The following is a 19,080-nucleotide window of genomic DNA, read 5'->3' on the forward strand; positions in this document are numbered from 1 at the left end:
CCTTAAATAAACAAAAAAAGTGTTAGCATGTTTTTCTCTGCTGATTTTTTCACTCACTTGTTGAATTACATCAGGATAAAGCATAGGGAGTCTCTCTGCAATGAGGGCCAATCCACCCATTCCTGCAAAAACTTGCAGCGGAGACTGAATGGGACATGTTTCAAGAAGTGATTCATCTAGCACTGCATCCATACACTCATCCCCAGGACTGATTGCTTCATCTTCAGGGCAAGGTCCCAGTAAATCTGCATGATCTACAAAAAACAAAGGCATAAAAGAAATTAGTACATTGTCATCAACGTGGTACTTGTTTCTTCTTCCTCACTTAAAAGTGTACTTCAAAAGTAGCATTTCCTTTTTCAGCAAAATCTGAGTCAAGAACCTGAAATGAATAAGTACAAGAATATAAAAAAAATAAAAATATGAGTACTTTTTAGCAATAATTGCAAATCCATGCCAGAATTGTGGATCATTTATACAAGTTTAAATGTTAATTATTAGAATTCTACCTATGCCTTTCAAATTTTGTTAACATTAGAAGTATGACAACACTTTTTTTTTTTAATAATGTCTTTCATCTAGGAGATAAGAGTATGTTAATATCTCATAAAGAGTTTATAGCTGAAAAAGACCACCTTACATAAATTGCTCATTTTTTTCCTCCAAAATGCTCATCAATAATTCTTCATCCTATAACTGATATGGTTTCAAACAGATCTTGCATTACTTAATCTGCCCTGGTTATTAGCACAAACAGGTACTAACGATAACTGGCATACACGTCAAGAAATAAAACGCATGGTACCTAACACAATCATATAATCACATCATACACAACAATACAGCAAAGAAAGGAAAGTGAAACCAGAACAACCATACTGGTAAACCTTACGTATTCAGTCTGAAGACAAGAAGTACATCTGCTATTTACCACAAAGTTTAGCACTTGTCTCGTAGTGCTCAGGAACTACATGCAAGAGAATAAAGATAACTCTTGTTCCTTACCAAAACAATTAAATCCATTTTGTTCAAAATAAAAGCATTTTAAAAACAAAGAAACCAAAAAAGTACAACACCAAATGAACAACCAGAATGAAAAAAAACCTCACCTTTTTCTGTGTGAAGACGTTTAAATGAGTCTGTTTTTGATAAGCTTGGATCTGAGATGACTTTGGAACCAAGCTTAACTGTCAAGTCTATTGATCGGTATCCTTGAGGGAGTTTACGGTCATACAGGAGAGTCAGAAGCTGGGCAAGTGTCATTTCAGCTGGTAACGGCTGGCCTAAACAACAATGGCATTGAGTCAGAGCTGAAAATTATGATTGGGTTATTTTAACATACATGTCCAGGTGCTGTTCGTTACGTGTACCACAATGCCAAGGAGAGTAAAAATTATCTGGCTCTAAACCAAGGCCTGACTTTTAATATTTGTCCTCTTGGGAAAAGGGGCCCCATCAGTTTGGAACAGAGAATCAGAGAACTATGCCAACATTACCTTCAGCAGCTCTGTGCTGACAGCCCAACCACTTGGTATATTTAACAAATGGCTAAGGCTGTAATTTGATGTGCATTTTAAACAGGTACTGCCTGCCTCCCACTATTAAATCCCACCCCTTGAATTATGGTGGCATAAAAGTAAGCAACCACAAGGTAAAAAGACTGAAGTGGAAGACAGTGGAAAACAAACAAAACCACAGTTCTTTTTTCAGTCCTATCAGTCCCAAGCCTAAGCTCACTACACTAATCTCAAGACACAATACAAGAGAAAACGAATGGCAGTTCAAGGAATACTTTTTTCAGCAGCCCTGTAGACTTGAAATGCACATGCAACTACAGCCCAAACTGATTACTGAAATGGGGACTTTGGCCACTCTGTTTATGAAGAGTATGTTCTTCATTAAAATTACAAGCTATTCTCAAGTAAGAACAATTTTTTTTTCCTAATAATTAGTAGACTTTATATGTAAAGGGAAATGTTTTAGAATTGGATCAGTTAATACACTTAGCACACTCATTTCATCTTGACTGTACTTGATCAAGCAGCACAAATCCCAGGAAGGCCTTTAGTAGCAATCTGTTTCTTCAGTGGAGGATGGTGCCTTAAGAAATGAAAACTAGAAGTGTTTTTATTCTGCTAATGTTTATATTACTACATCATCTAAGTGAAGTAAGTTTTCTGCCTTTTTCCATCAGTGATTCTGGTGGGTTTTTTTTGGTGACAATTGGCACTTGCACAAGATATATGAACAATGAGACCATACACTAATACAGAATGGTCTACAGCACCATTAGTAGACAGTCAACTTTTACCAGCTAGATATTGAAACGGGCACTGAGGGCAAAACAACTTTGATTAGAGATTTACTAATTCTTAATTCTATTAGCTGCTTCCTTGTTTTTATAGCATAAAGTAGATAAGGATCTCTTCTGCACAATATTCAAGTATTTTATGCATGTTCCTGTCCTTTATCACTGATCTAAGGTTAAGAATTCCAGTCCCCAATCTTTCTCCTATATGCCCTCAAACACATATGTACCACCAGCTTTATCCAGATAGCTGATAAAATGTGATTACATATCTGCTATACATAAAACACGACTGACTACTTAAGACATGCTGTTTTTGAAAATGCAAATGTTATGGAATTCAGAAATATTCCTGAAGGGGCAATTCAGCCCTCTAGAGAGGGATGCCAGTTAGCTGCCCACTCAGAACATTAAATCACAGGGCACAAATGCCAGTTTAACATTGCCCTGCGGGTCAAAGAAAATGCATGTTGGCTTACAAAAAAACTAACCTCCGTACTACTAAGTGAATGTAGAAATGTTTTTAAGATTTTATTTAGGAACTAAATAAAGTTTAGGCACTAAACTTCAAAGAAGAACAGAACAGTGTAACTGTTATACTTTACAGTTATAACTGTTTTATAACTGTTTCAAGCTACATAATGCTCCACATCCTGTTACCAACCCAGAAGTGCTCCACACCACAAGAGACCAAATAAAAAGATAAAAGATGTACATCACCATTATATCTACTTTCTAACGATGTATCAGCCACTGAAAAAGACCATTTTTTGAAGTTGAAAAAGAGTTATTAAAGTCACCTGGTAGAAGTTTATGGTATAGATGGAAAACTGGAACACTAATAGTCTTGCTGGAAGATTCTCCTCCTGAGGAAGAGGTACCCACTTTATCTGCAATCACTCTTCCTCGTCTTGATGGTGGACGTGGAGGGGTGGATGAAACAGCTCTTTTTGACTGAGATTTCAAACCTAGTACAGAGATAAAAAAAAATAAAACTTGAAGTTATTATGGTATTTAATAACTTCAGCTAGCCAGCTGCAATGCACTCAATGCCTTCCATTCCAGCAAAAAAAAAGTTAAATTTTTCAGTACCAACAAATTAAATATCAGAACAGCATTCATATATAAAAAATATTTGGATCTAATCCCAGTATTTTTACAGTTGTAAGGCTGCATGTCCTCCTAAGCTCCAAACATAAACCCAGCTGGAACTGTACTAGATCATATCATCCAAAGAAGAAGGCAACAACTACCCTGATTCTGCTCTTTAACTGAGTTTAAGAAATAATCTATCAATGGGCCCTATGGTAAAACTTTTCTAGGTTGTTTTTCTAACTGAAAGAACCTAAGGCAAAAAAAATCTACATTGACATACATTTCAGCATACAGCCTATAAATAAGAAACATTTGTCTGACCTATGACTTGTCACCTGCGAGGTGACTTCAGCTGTATTACTGGCAGTAACACAAGTGAAGAATGGCATCCTTGAACATGCTTTTAAAGTTGCCTTGGTCAAAACCTTTTTAGTAAGTACCACATGAAAACTAAAAGGCAGAATAGGTCCATGAAAGCTTACTGAGCTTTCAAGACTGCCATATTTTGAGACAGCCAAAGCTGACTCAAGGTACATCAAAAATGGACTCCTATCATGTACCCTTCTAGACAGGCAATAGACCAAGTAAGAAAGTCAACAGATCCAAATACAAAGACACATAAAGTTACTGCATTATAATCTGCTGAGAGCAGCTGGCAAACTAACACCATGACCCGAAATGTTGTAATACGTTCTGGTTTCAGTTGATGAGTAGGAGCAGCTATAATACTCAGTCTCAGTCCACTAAAACAGCTTGTCTCAGGAAGATCAGGCTGCAAATAACATCTCTGCTCTCTAATAATTTTGCTAATAGGAAACAAGTTAAACACTGGCTGTGAGACTTTCTGACGAGACTAATGTACAAAAACAGAAAACATAAGAAGCTATAGACAAAAGAAGAAAAGGTTCCGTGAACAAGCGGTAAAACCAAATGCAAATTAAATAAATTTACATTTAAGCTGTTTTACCTAACCAGAAGAAATACAAGCAAAAAGAAGGAAGAACTGAAGTCTGTTTCTTTCTGAACAGGGAATGGGTTATACCGAGCAGTATGATCAGAGATACAAGTGGGATGAGACAGCTGGTTATGTTATGCCTTATCTTCAATATTGAAATGTTTTTTTTTCTTCCCAGATTCTTTATTCATGTTTTAACCCTTAACTTAAATCTCTTAATGTTTTAGATCTCATCAAAACATGTTTATTATGTTTAAGTGGCACCTACTGTAAAAATCTCTCCAAATAAAGATACTGCAATTAACAAGCAGCTGTATTGTTTTAAATATATACCTAGATCCATGAAACTGCTTCCCTAACTCAACAGTTGAATTTAGAATTATATCTACATCTAAAATCCTGGAAGGAAAAGCTTAAGAAATATTGGTGCCAGAAGTCAAAGGAAATCAGCATCTCTTCTTCATGCTTCACGAAGTGTAAATGAAATTAAGAAAGCTCAACGAGGGCAGAAAGCTGGACAGGAAAAGGGTAGTTTGAAGTTTAATAATCTCCCAAACACACCAAAACTTCAAACTGAAAGACTAATTATCTCTATAGCCATCACCTGAACTGTAATCTTCTTGTACCACTGCGAGATTACTGTGTTCAATCTATAACCTCCATAGCAATTTTGGAGAAGGGTTTATATGAGTGATTTCAGAAGGACCTTCAAGTGATTTTTTACAAGGTGAAAGCTTTGGAAGACGACCCTTTATTTGTGGTTTCCAAGTGGAATAACATGGTTTTGTGTTTATATGACTTAAGCATCTGAGTTTTTCAACACAGTTGTTATGCAAAGTACGTGAATTCTTGTATTTCCAAAACATATTGCGGAAGTAGGTGGTTAAACTCCGATGCACTAAGCACTGCAGAAGGGTTGAGGAATCAATACCCAACCAATATTAATAGTACACAAATATTAATATCTTCCCATATAATCTATACTCCAGGTATGTGTCTACACTAGCCACAGCATCCACAACATACCACAGTCACATTTAGGTACAAATTTGCCCACGTATATAATTCAGTAAAGGCAGCAGTTCTACTGCCAGGAACTCATCTTTGCTGCTTAGCAGCCACTTAGATTAACTGGGCACTATATTTTTTTCTAAGCATCAGTAATTAAATGAATTATTTGGTAGATACGATTTTTCCCTCACTTACAATGTCAGAAAGATTCTTTTTTTTCAGAAGATGGAAGAAAAAAACATACCAGAAGCAACAACAACACTGTAATTGTCCTGGAATCCATTTTCTGCTTTAACTTTTTCTTTTTCTTCATAGTTCTTTTTTTCTTTATCTTCCTTCTGTTCATTAATTAGCTTAGCTGTGATGCTGGGTGTATCTACATGAGAAGAAAAGCAGGAGAGAAAAACATTTCAAGATACCAAGTTGATTTTGTTACCAGTTTCTAGGCTCTTCAGATGACTATTCTCAACTGTTTACACAGCTTAGACTTCTATCTCGGGCAGTAATGTTCTTATAAATATCTAAACATTAAAGTATTGTAATTCTGGCCTCCTCTTGCCAAAAAAAGTCCTCAGTCAATTTAAAACTGTTAAAACTACTACATGACAGGTCAAGTATACGTACATTAAAACACAACTGCAACCAACTAAAATGAGATTAGAAGAACAGTGGTTTATTTTACACCTTGTAAGTTACAACACTGGCATCAAAATTGCCAATCGTTCTCCAATTGCTTTGGAGAAGATAAGAGTGTAAAGCTGTACTACTGAGGACTTAACGTTCACACTAAATTTTCGTCTATTTATGTATACATCTGTGTATATATATATTTGTGGATACATATTTCACACTGGGTATGGACTTTTAAAAAAATAATCATTAGTATTATTTAAACTTCAGAGTAGCTCTAGCTTGGTCCCATGGACTGAATGCCCATTTATTGACAGACGATTTAAAGTTTGTTAATTAAACTACTGAGGATGCTCAAGCAACAGTATTTTTAGTATTCAAGTAATATCCACCGATGTTGTTCAGTCTTCCTGACTTGTCACAACCAGTAAATTAAAACTAAGGTGGATGGAATACAAAACAACTGGTACTTATCCTAAGCATTCCTATCTACCATGACACTGCACATTTTCTTCTTCTGGTGAAGGGATGTGAGCAGCAGATTTAGCAATGATTTTATACTATGCTTTCTTTTTTCTTAAGACAGGGAAAAGAAGTACAAAATGAATGTGCTTATGATTCATATTTGCAGAACATATGAAATGATCAATTTGAGATCTTAATGTAATAGAAAACATTAGTAGCATAGTTAAAGAAAAAAAGAAATTAATCCAAGGGAAAGCTTCCAACACAGGATCTTCATGACTTCCTATTGTTACAGAGGTGGCAGTCTTTTCTTCTTTTCCACCCCAGTCAATCCCTTCTCTCCCTCCATCACCCTAAACACATAGTTTACTCCTTGTATATTCAAAACTCCTTTACTATCCTAACCACGGACTTCATTGAATGACATGTAAGAACCACAAAGCTCTTAATACCATCAGAAAAATCACAACAGATGAGAGAGGAAAACATAAAAGAACCTGAACTTTCCCAGAATTAATTTTTCCAATTTAAAAGGAAACAATTCCGTAGCATAAAGCAGAGTTATGACGTCTTAAGCAGTCAGCATTTGATCGATTTCAATTATGTGCATTTCCGCACGTCACATCATCACATTCCCCTCCCCAGTCCCTGTTAGCACTGGCTATCAAATTGAGCACAATGCACCACCGAGGCAGCTATTCAGTACAGGTTATGTCACTGCTCAACAACTGATCTGTACCTCATGTGCACGACCGTCTCCCCCATTAGAGCAATTCTGACTGTAAATAGCACAAGGAACTAGAGACCTTGGTAACAATCCACACACGATCATGTCTGGATGCTAAGTGAATATAGATTTCTATGTGAAATAGTAAATTATTCCCTGATAAATAAGCTTCAAGCATTTTTTCTAGACTTCACTATTTTTGATCAACATCCCAAAGTAAATGTTGTTTTATCTGGTGTTAGAAATGCCAAATACCATTACAGTACTTCTATCAGCTCATTAGGTAACATTTATTGCCCTAATGCATTTGTTAATTAATTAAATATAAAGATTTTAAGCAGGCATAAAAAGGCCATAGTTGCTCTGAACTCCAGAGATCTGCTTCAGAAATTAAATTTGATCCTACACTGAGCAGTTAAAAAAAACATATACGAACATAACCATGTGTAAGAACATACATACCTAGTCAGACATGTATGCAGCTAAGTGCACACTTCACAGTTGATTATGGAATGCGGAGGCCTGGTCAACAGGGCCCCCTATAGATTCATTGCCCCATGTATATTCAACTAGTGTGACTACTTATTTATTTTTATTCAAATTTCAAATAAATTCATGCCTTGAAATTCTTGATATTCTTTTCAATCTCCATTTAGTAAGTAAACTGAAAATTTTATATAATGTACAAATGTGTATCTACAGAGATTAGATGTATCTTTCATTAATGTCCTTTTCATAGCAACATCATTTCATCTTCATTTTGGGATAATCTTTTAAGTTCCAGGATATTCAAGTGCCATTATTTGGGAATATTTAAGTGACTGGGTGAAAGACAGGGCATTCTAAAGACTAGTATTTGCAGTATCACTTGTATTCTTAAATCTCTCAAGTTATATTTGCAACACCATACATGAATACTTAAAAACAAAACAAAAACAAAAATCCAACCTTCCCCATCAAAATGGTAGCTAAGTTACCAGAATTTGAGTCCTATGGAAGGAAAAGATGGAAGTGGAACATGCAAAGCATTTGCAAAAGCTTACAATTGAGACCTCTGTGTTACATCTGGCAAATACCTAAGACCGTTACAAATACACATGTAAGAAATACTTAGTTTAGGCTTCCTTTTCATTTTTAAACTACTTAAAAAATAAAACAAGAAATATTGCAAACTTGCCTGACACACGATCAAGAACTTCCGCTAGAGTTGTTGAGACAGGCAAATGAAGAGTACGAAATTTGTGTCCAGCTCCATACATTGGATGTTGAATAACATGACTAGTAGCATTAATTCTACCTTTGTACAGCTGAAATAAAAAAAAAAGTCAACTTTTAACATGATTTGAAATTCAGAAGTAAGCTAAAACACTAAATTCTTATAAACTCACCTCAGCAAAATAAAATTAAGTCTTCTGTGAGCTGAAATAGAAACCTTACATATCCTTCAGTGTCACAGGTTTACGGTAAAAATGCATCAAATTTGGATAAACATAATTTCTTAACTCAAAAGAGTTTGCTGAAAGAGCCTGGAATGTTTTTAGCATAAGAAACAATATAGTATATTTATTATCATCATTAAATATTTTAAATAGCTGTATATGAGACAAAATTAAGTGTTAGAGTCTTTCAACAATTTCTGAAATTAAGTTAGGAAAAATCACAATATAATTGTAATAGAGAAAGTTGTTATTTCTCTAGTGCTCTGACAAGCATAAAGTTTATTCTAGATGATATATCTAAGTCATTACTAGTTAAAACATTTCAAATATAGTAATATATTTTAGCCTAAGCTCTGATTGTATTTTTTTATTGTTCTTTTCTTGCAGTAACTGTTTACAGACTTTTCTTTACAAAGAGAGCTATTGTTCCCTTCCCTCATCATCAGGAGAACTATTTGCTAATACTCATATACAGAATCAATTTAGTGTTGTGCAATACTCTTAAATGAATTTAACACTTTATGACAATGAGAATTTGGCTTATAAAATATAGTTTTGGTAGGAACCTCAGAGATAAAAATGAGGATACAATATTTTCAAGGTTATGTTGTTGGACATACTACAAATATGCTTTGCACATTCATATTATTTCTAAGACTTCTCTTTGGATGTTAAAAGAGAAACCTCCTTCTACTCAGTAAGAACAGCCAAATTGTTTCCTGGTATTGTTAACAGAAGAAACTGAACTACCTCAAAACTTTATTTTCAAGAATTTGTTTTTGTTTTTACTTACTAAGAGAGTTACTCAGTAACTCTCTGCAAAAATCTGTTCTATGTAAAATGCCTTATTAGAAAATTGATGCTACCTCCATGTTGCCAAACTCCATACTAACAATTCATCTGAGCCAGGTTAAAACAAAAACATTCAAATGTGTTTGCACAAAAACTGATTTGCTGTCCCTTTTTCATTTTACACTTCCTGATCAAGTTTCCCTGCTGTAGTATTTCATGTAGGACTTTACTTTTGAGATACAGAAAGAACAGCAGAAATCAAAGTAGAAAATATTTTTTTCCTTGTCTGGCAGTATCAGATCTTTTAATACTTCTCGTTTTCCAGAAGGTTTTTTTTATTCACAGGCTTCAGCTGACAGCACAGCAGTTCAGTCATTGATTATAACTCTGTTCTGGTGAAGCATTTAGAAATGTAAAAGCATACATTAGCTTTACAAATCAGTTCAAGTATTTGTCATTCAAAAATGTATCTGTGGTGTTGTGGCTAACGTTAAAGGATCTCTGCCAGTTTTGAAGCTTCAAAACTAATTCCTCAGTGAAACTGATAATAAAAAACTGGTGTATGGACTAGAACTTGTATCAGGATTCGCTGCTAATGATTAAGGATAATATTAAAAGGTTTCAGTTTTCTATTCTTTCTATTCTTTCAGAATCATGACGTTTTCAGTAAGATAGCTCTGACTTAAAGCAGTGCCTTAAACTGTCTTTTGAAAAGCTGAGTTACAATTCACCAAAACATTCCTTTCCAAACGTGTATCGTAGGAAAAGCTGCTGCCTGACCTTTCAAAGTTGAATACACACAGATTTTTTTTTTTAGGCTACATTTGATCCATGGTCACCATACAGATATCAAAAACTCTTACTGGACATGGGGACTGAAGAAACAAAGTCACTTTCTCATCCTCCAGCATCAGTTGCAAAAAAAGCCTCCTAATAAATCCTGAAATATTTCCAGAGGTTGGGAGGTTCCCACGCTGAGGAGAGGACTGGAACAATTCACAGAGAACCTGGGAATGCAAAATGACATCCTATTTAAAATATTTCTATATTTAGGTCTCTAAAATATAGCTCTACACAGCCATAGTAGGCAGTTCCTAAGATCCACCTTCCAGTTATCATTCAAACCAGATTAGAAATAAGGACCACTGAAGAAAGTATCAACAACAGCAGATGTTTTTCTTTTCTCTTTTTTTTTTTTTTAACATTCAAAATATTGACTACAGCATCAAAGTAATTGTAAACATGCAGACTACTCAATAAGAGAGAGTTGAAGATAAAGTATTCAGAAAAATGGCTTTCATATTAGTAAAGCAAACATTTTCTACACCATTAGAGTATTAGTACTGGTCATTCACATGGAAATGTGTTTTTTTTTTTTTCCCCACTCAAGTTATCTGTTCCCAGACATTCTTAATGTTGAAAGAAAAATACTTTTATTCAACTAGGTCTGAAAGGTTAGTAATTGTGAGGAAATTAGATGAATCTCCATTAGAATAGTAGACTGTTCTGTAACAGTCCACATATCCCTGAACACCAATTGCACAGCAGGTACAGTTGTGTAAACAAATTAACCAGAAAATCTCCCTTAACTTTCTAATTTAAAAGATATGTATGGAGCCTCATTTTCAAATTCTACTTCAGAAGAGTTTAATCCTATGTACTTAAATATAGTATTTTGGATTTTGGTCTAAAGTGTCTTATTAAGGCAAGAAATACATCTTTATGCAGCCAAGAGGAATACAAATCCATACACAGCACTAAACGGCCATGCTGAAACATTTTTATACTTTACAAAGTCGGGCCAACAAGCTAACAGTTTTAAGACAAATTTCACTCAGTTGATAACAACTTACAAAAGAAACCAACACCCAAACCAACCAACCAACCACCTTAAAGAAAGCTTAAAAAAACAAGTTTTAAAATTTTGGACTAGGCAAGTTTCATCTGTAGTTATTAGTAAAGAAATGAAAATTTCATTTGTTTTTTCTCTCACCTGTGCCATAAGCCTCTGGTTATTAGGATGGCAAGAAATGCACTGTAAGAAGAAAGCAACTGTTGCATTTTCAATTGCTGTCCGCTGTTGAGTGGTCAACCCTGCTGTTACAGTTGAAGAAAGCAAGCTAGATCTTGCACTGGTCTGTTGTGCAGTCACATTGTGTCCTCCAGAAGTAGCACCAGAATGGCACAACAGAAATAAAAGTGCTGTCCACAATGGATTGACTTCAGAACCACCCAACCAATCCTTCATGATGTGGCTGTTGCCAACTTCTGTCAAAAACCTGAGAACAGGAGCAACTAGGTCTGCCGTGATAGGCATTTTATTAAAGTGCTGTGGAACATGATGCCTCCTGAGCCTATCCTGGGTGATATCCATTGATTGTGCAGTGCAGTCAGAGCTAGAAGTATGGTTAAAGCAGAAACTAGCAAGACTTCTTACAAGCAGTGAAGGCAAACCTGAGTCCAATAATTGCTTGATAGCTTCAGGAGACTGAGATGAGGCAGCAAGAGTAGCCAGGTGGGACTCTGTTAGTGCAAGAGGGGCTTGTGCGTTTTTAGAGTCATCTGTTAAAGATGAACTGAGGTCCTGCTTTTTGCTGTCATCAGTCATGGACAGTCTGTGTTGACACTGCATTGGAGGAGGAGTGATACCCATCCATCCCATGAGTAAGGAAAAATAATTTGGGTGGATGTGGCACATTGAGCAAAGCAAACTGTCAACGGCTTTCTTCAAAACCATGTTGCAGGGAAGAGACATGGACCAGTTAAACAGCGACCTGTAGAAGACAAAAAATCACATCAAGACATAACTTGCCACTCACATTCCCTTTTTCAGTTTATACATTATCTTTCTACATTAACCATTCTAGAAACTATGGCAAAACTCTGAGCTAAGTTTGACAGCCTCTTTTGTGTCACGGTATCAGCAGGACATTTGCTGCCCAGACAGCATTCCTCATCCTTATGTTTGATTTTATTTCATTATACCTTATTTAAAATAGTTAAGAACTGATTCTTCTGGCATGTTGCAAGTGAAAGACAGGATTTCAGACTTCGGATAGTTGTCACATAATTTACATTTACACATTTCTGAGCTAACCATAACCCCCTTTTTGCTTTCAACTCTCCAAGATGCAGCTACTAGAAAAACACGTGCCCATTTTCACAAAGCTCTCTTAATCAATCCTTTGTAAAAAATGAAAATATTTTAATACATATCCTTTTTATTTTTTTTTCTTTTTGTTGGTTGAATGACATCATCCTTGCCCTCCTTAGGACACAAGTTAACAGCAGAATTATTCCTGAGAGATAGTAAAATTCTATCTACCTTTGAACTCACTTCTATTCAAATACTATTAGCTGAAATGTTAATCAAAAGCACATGAGTGCAAAAGCTAATTTTGCTCCTATTATTTAGTTTATACTTTTGAAGTGCTATTTGTGAATCAGTGAAAACATTATTTTTTCATACAAACTTGTTCAGAGTAGGTGAAGTACTTTATAAAAAAAAAAAAAGCATGGGTTTTCTGAACCACGTTTGCATTACCATGGCACTGTAAATAAGTTACATAACCTTAACCTTTACATCCACAGGCGACGCACACCTTATGCCACCTCAATGTTAATTTTTAATAAGTTTGGATCTATCATCACATATCACATTTCCTGTTTGAAGACAAGGACTGTTCTTCCCTCTTCTGGATAGAAGTGTTATTTTATGTTTAGTCAAAGGGACTCGAAGAGTCTAAAAGAGAACATGGGTCTAACAAAAAATAGCTCTATTGCTGGCTGATTAAAAAACACTAAGATAAAACACGAACAAGTCATCTCAGTGACCAAGTGGACCTATGACTTCAGGAAAATTTTCTACATGCCAAGTATTTTTTTTTTTTTTAATAAAGTCCACATGCAATAAAGGCACACTTTAACTCTTCTCCAACTATATATTCACGCAATCCTTCTGCCAAAATTTTCTGGGTAAGTTCATGCTCTGTGAAAAATAAGATTCTTTTCCAACTAGATGAAAAATAACTAAGGAATAATTTAGCATCCATCGTCCAAAACAGAAATATTGAAATGAAAAATGGGGATGATTGGAAAATACATCCAAAAGAGAAATGAAATATGACATGAAGGAGAAATAAAGAGTTATGGCTAGAATCAACAAAAATATTTCAGAAGTTAAAATATCAAAGAGGATGAAGAATACACGGAGGATGTTATTTTTATCAGAAGAATTATTTTACCCATGTCTGACAAAAATCCTTTTGTATTCATTAAAAATATGTAATTTGCTCCATATGCTGGTTGATATGAATTATAGTTTTAGTTGGCAGGAGGTAGAGGAACAGGACTATATTGCAACATGTATACTGAAACTAGGTGCAATAGTTTTATTAGTATTTCTTCATTTCATCCTATGATGAAAACACATTCTCTCTGAAGAATGGAAAGTCAGTTATTAAACCCACTTTCATATTGATGCAAATCCAAAAGGGTTATCCATTTTAGGAAATGTATTTTATTACAGCTCTTCCTTTTCAAATGTTAAAATTGATAAAATGTATTTTCTTATTCCTGAAAGGGCTCATTGACAAGCAATTTAAAATCCTTAAATTGATTCCCAAAATGAACAAGCTCATTTTGAATTAACAATTATTTATAAGACAGTAACACTGATGTACTTCAGGAAAAGGCCTAGTTAGTAGTATACATCTGAAGACCGCTATGCTGCACATATACAAAGCTCCACATGCTTTTACCAATGACCATAACTCGGACATTTCCCAGTATCTGAATGTTTGTACCTAAAGAAGAAAATAAGGTAGAGAAGAAAATATAAAAGGTTCCTACGGGCAACAAAATATTATGTGCTATCAAAGTTCCTTTCAGTAATTGGAATTGCATTCAAAAGGTACAAATGAAAGATGTTTTCTTTACTAGACACAGGACTTCAGCAGCTACATTTTTACAATACATATGAAACAAAGCCATCTTGGCTTCTCTTTCTTGTTTTCTTTACATAGAAGAAATCGGTGAGCAACATAAATTAGGAAACACTGTTATCTCGTATATTTTTCATGCGGACTCAAATACATTGTTGTTAAGGGTGTTTTTTCCTTTAGAATCAAGCAACAAACACCCACAAATTCAAAGTTCAAGTTTCACTTAAGATTTTGTAATTTGTTTCTTTCAAATCAGGCTATGGCAGGCACAAAATTGGTGACTCCAGAAAAACAATCCTTCCCTCTTTGACCTGAGCACTTAGCTATCACTTAAAGATACTGCATGCATGAGTAATAATGCTTATATAACAGGACACCAATGAAGAGCGTGATTTGTAGTTATTCTGAAAATTACTGCAAATGCTCCATTTTAAACAATAACAATCCAGACTTATCCATTTCAAAAAAACAGAAACAAAAACATGTAACAGAATACCTTTCACATGTGTTAGCACATACATAGATTTACTGTTTTGGTGTTAATTTTGTTTTTCAACTCAGTTACGCCTGCAGTATCTGAAGTTTTGTTTTTAGAACTACAAAGCTACCTGTTTAGACATCTTTAAGTATTTACTCTATCAATTAGCATCAGGGATGACAATTTTCACAACGTTTTCCACTTGAAGCTGTATCAATTCAGTGAACAAATAGTTTAGTTACAAAAATACAAGGTACAATACTTTGCTTGCTTTACTTACTCAAAGAGTTCTCTGTCCAGCAACGCTGGTAAATCGTATTCAACAAGCAGTTCATAACTATGCCACAAAATTGCTGCTACGCAATGCAAATGGGAAGGAGATGGCATCAAAAGACCATACTCTCTTGTTGAGCTATTTGGACAAATGTAGCTGACCCGGCCACTTTTTTTCATAGCAGCAACTCTTGCAGAATCACTGACCCATTTCAACAATGCTTGAATTCTGGAAGGCAAGATGATGTAATACATTATAAAGGGTCAAAGACACACTCAAAACCAAATTACTCCAAGACAGCAAGTTAATCTGATTTACATATTTATCGCTTCTTTTGAAGCAGAGTTCAAGAGCGAGCTCAAACTCACTTTTGCAAGCCTTAGATCACTAACAGGGTAAGATTAATTAAAAACACATATCATCTTAGGCAGCTAAATGTAAGCTTGCTTTGTACAGAGAAAGAAAACATAGAAGGTAAATAAGTTCTAAGTATCTGAGAGAAAAGTCAGTTGAACTCTAAGTTTTATAACTTTTGTAAGAGATAAAAAGAGAGGGATGCATTCTGTGCAAAGGACAGAAACAGCTAGGAGGGAAAGCTGAAAGGCATCTTTAGATTTCTGCACTTTCAAGCTATCGTGTAATAATCAAATTTCAAACAGATTACAACAAGTAGATTTTAAATTTTGTGCAGTAACACAAAGCCACTATTTAGCAAATCATTTTTATTTATGCTTCCTTATGACAATCCAAATAACATTACCTATCTTTCGTTCCAGGATCCTGAGTTGTTCCAAGCTGATAAAGAATGTCTATTGTGGAGTCAGAAGAGAGACCATTTAATCTTCCAAACAGTAAAGGGCTATTCAGATCTTGCCGCATTAAAAAAAAAAAAAAAAAAAAAAAAAAAAAAAAAAAAGGAGGGGGGGAAGAGGGGAAAATAATAGAAGTACTTACATATGTATCTTTAAAAAGTACTCATGAAATTGTTATTAAGACTGAATTGAGCTTTGCCATTAACAAACAACTCTTATATGCACCGCTATCACAATATTGCACATTTTATATGTTCAATGCAACAATCAGCCTTACTAACAAAGAAAAAAAAATCAGTGCATGAATCAGATAAGACTTACAGGTTTAACTATCAGGATTTTCTTCAACATATTCCAAAAACACATTAACTAATACAAATAGAGTTGTCAAACCTCACGCTTCACAGAAAAAAACGTTTATCTCAATACGGAAACTTATTTAACTCCATTTTCCATCAACAGGACTAAGGCCCAGGAATTCCTTGGACTGGTTCCTACTCATTTTCTTGCTGTGTTCTTCATCCCCTGCCCTTTAGAAAACTACTCTCCTATCTAACTGCATTCCAATAAAAGACAGTGGGCTACACTGGAACATTAACTCTTGGTGAAGCATGCCATAGAAGTCATTTTGAAAATGTGCTTTCTGCTAGTACCAGAAACTTCAAAGAAGGACAGATAAGAATTCATATTTCTTTCATTTACAAAGCCACAAAACAGCAAAGGAAAGTGAGATAGTCATAAACACATGAAAAACAGTGCATTTCACTGATCAGTTGTTCAAGTTCTCACTTACCACTATTCAGAATTTACTCTGTGCTATAGATTGTTACAGCCCAAATATTGCTGTACTTATTTTCCTTAAAAATACTCCGATATATTCGTTACGTTGAAACATCTATACAAGGCATCTACACATATATACACAGCTGCACTTGCAATATATTGCATGGCCTACTCTTGTAACTTCAAAACATTCCCCTAATTATATGTTTTACACCAATCAAAACAATAGTGGTTGCACTGTTTTACTATTGTAGAGCTACTCATACACTGTGATACTCTGTGATACTCAAAAAATAGCAAGTTACGTGATAGCAAGAAACACAATGGAAAGTTCTGGCAAGCAAAATTCAGACTCAGAAAGTAACACACAAATACACTGTATTTGTACATTTGCACAAGCAGATTTTTCATTAACAACTGAAAAGACAGACATTGCACTCACCTGCAGGATCACTCCCTGATGCCGAGCAGTTTCTTAGAAGAATGTCAATCAATTTGAGGCCTATTCTGGTGGACTGCAGCCCAATTTTTACAAGCACAGCCTCAATGTTTGGAGAATGCATACCACAGTACGGTGACATCAGTAACGCAGCACAGGTCTGCAACAGATTAGCAGTGGGTGCTGCAGCACTAGCCATCATTCCTTCTAAATCACTTATGTGAGTGAGGCAGTGGTGTAATAATCTTAACCATCCAATACTGAAAAGGAAAACAGCAAAATGAGCTAATGTATCATTTTCTCATTATTTTATTTTTCATCTATAACTACCTACATTAGATTCTATGACAAGTACTGCAGAAAACCGCTGTGATGCAATCAGACATCGTATGAGAAAAGTAAATTAAAATAACTGAATCTAAGAGTACAACGTAACGTACCCTAGTATTGCTGTTGTAACTACTGGCTTAAGGTTTTAAGAAAGACAGAGTTTGTGGGTAGAGGTAGTATTTTTATGCATTTATTTTTTAACCTAATATTGTGTAGAGGGATAAAAACAAACTTTTTGGCCACATGCATTCTTTTCTAGTTTTGAAGCATGCCTTACAGCCTGCAATACTTGCACATATAATAGGAAAAGTTAGACAGCCTGCAGGATTTATTACTAAAGCTTCTCAGGATTTCTTGATTTAACTACATATTTCTTCCAACACGGCCAGCCGATTAGTACCTCAGATTTGTGGGGTCTCTGGAGCAGTGGTGTGGGCTTTTCTTGGTTTGCTTTTGCAATTTTTATTTTTTTTTAAACATTAAAAGGAGCTGACCACAATATAAATGTGAAAGCTAAAAAAAGCCAATTGCCTCACTTAGGCACCATTTGATTTATTAATATTCATAAGGTCAAAATCCTGCAGTAGTAGTTGGCATTAGAATTATACATTTGCATAGCTTCCCTAAAAATAGCAGTGTTTAAGAGGATTAGAAGTTTGCAATGGCAAGGCTAGACATGCACCTTTTCAGTCATAAATATCTACAATAAATTACAGTGAACCTTAGTGAGTATGGAGTCCTACCTAATATAAGAAGCACAGAAAAAGTGCAGAAATTCAAAATTTGTTAACCATTGCATTTCCCACTCCCATCTCTCTTATTCTTTAACTGTGCTGTTCAGTATTCCTTTTAATAATAAAACAAATCTACTCTAACTGGATCAATTTAGAAATGTATCGGTTAGAATTTATTTATAAAAAAATACACTACAGTGCTGTTTAAACGAGCATTATGAACAAGACTGCAGTCTAAGTTCCACATGAAACAAATGACACCTTTTCACTAACAAGTTCTAAAATAACAAGTCACCTTATCTTCACAGCAAACTTTATCCACCTTTTTTTTTTTTTTTTTTTTTTTAACTACGGGAAGCTCGTACATGTATCTTAAAGGAAGTTTACACTTTTATTTTAGGAATAATTTATTCCAAAATATTTATCATTTAAGGAATGAGCAAGTGCCGACAATATCTCAAAGAAAATTATATCCAAGTTTATTTAATATATCTATCCTATTACTCACATTAGTTTATTGGGATACTTAAAGTAAGCTGAAAACCACGATAAAAAATTTCAGGACCCTCACAATGTACACTCACTTTTTTAGATACTGCTTATGTTTGTGCAACTCTAAGTTAACTTTTTTGAAGTACAAATATAACAATAGTATAATTGGCTATAATAATTTGTTTCACTGCTATTCAAGATCAAGGATCAGTTTCAGTTATATGGCTTTTATCCAATATACACCAGATAGTGTTCATGGTCTCTGAATTTTCTTACTCTCCCAAAATTTTTCCCAACGGAATAAAATTTTTTAAAAACTTTCCCATGCTCTCTTTTCAAATTTATAAACATTAAAGTTCAAAGGTGATATATT

At 34.8% G+C, this 19,080-nt stretch overlaps 1 protein-coding gene across 8 annotated transcripts in view; it reads right to left on the bottom strand.

The window, feature by feature from the left end:
* BIRC6 (baculoviral IAP repeat containing 6) overlaps positions 1 to 19,080 on the bottom strand; it is a 177,263-nt gene that overhangs the window by 59,707 nt on the left and 98,476 nt on the right. For 7 of the 8 annotated variants that reach the window (XM_066993895.1, XM_048047739.2, XM_066993892.1 and 4 more), the window contains 10 exons: positions 17,155 to 17,411; positions 15,878 to 15,986; positions 15,124 to 15,345; positions 11,416 to 12,196; positions 10,286 to 10,429; positions 8,369 to 8,498; positions 5,614 to 5,745; positions 3,109 to 3,276; positions 1,110 to 1,283; positions 58 to 254 (listed from right to left, as the gene is read on the bottom strand). In XM_066993895.1, the coding sequence (XP_066849996.1) occupies positions 58 to 254; positions 1,110 to 1,283; positions 3,109 to 3,276; positions 5,614 to 5,745; positions 8,369 to 8,498; positions 10,286 to 10,429; positions 11,416 to 12,196; positions 15,124 to 15,345; positions 15,878 to 15,986; positions 17,155 to 17,411 (2,314 nt within the window). The remainder of the gene's footprint in view (positions 1 to 57; positions 255 to 1,109; positions 1,284 to 3,108; positions 3,277 to 5,613; positions 5,746 to 8,368; positions 8,499 to 10,285; positions 10,430 to 11,415; positions 12,197 to 15,123; positions 15,346 to 15,877; positions 15,987 to 17,154; positions 17,412 to 19,080) is intronic. The other variant, XM_066993893.1, reaches the window with a different exon arrangement.

The sequence above is a fragment of the Anser cygnoides genome, chromosome 3 (assembly GCF_040182565.1).
Source record: "Anser cygnoides isolate HZ-2024a breed goose chromosome 3, Taihu_goose_T2T_genome, whole genome shotgun sequence".
NCBI lineage: Eukaryota > Metazoa > Chordata > Aves > Anseriformes > Anatidae > Anser > Anser cygnoides.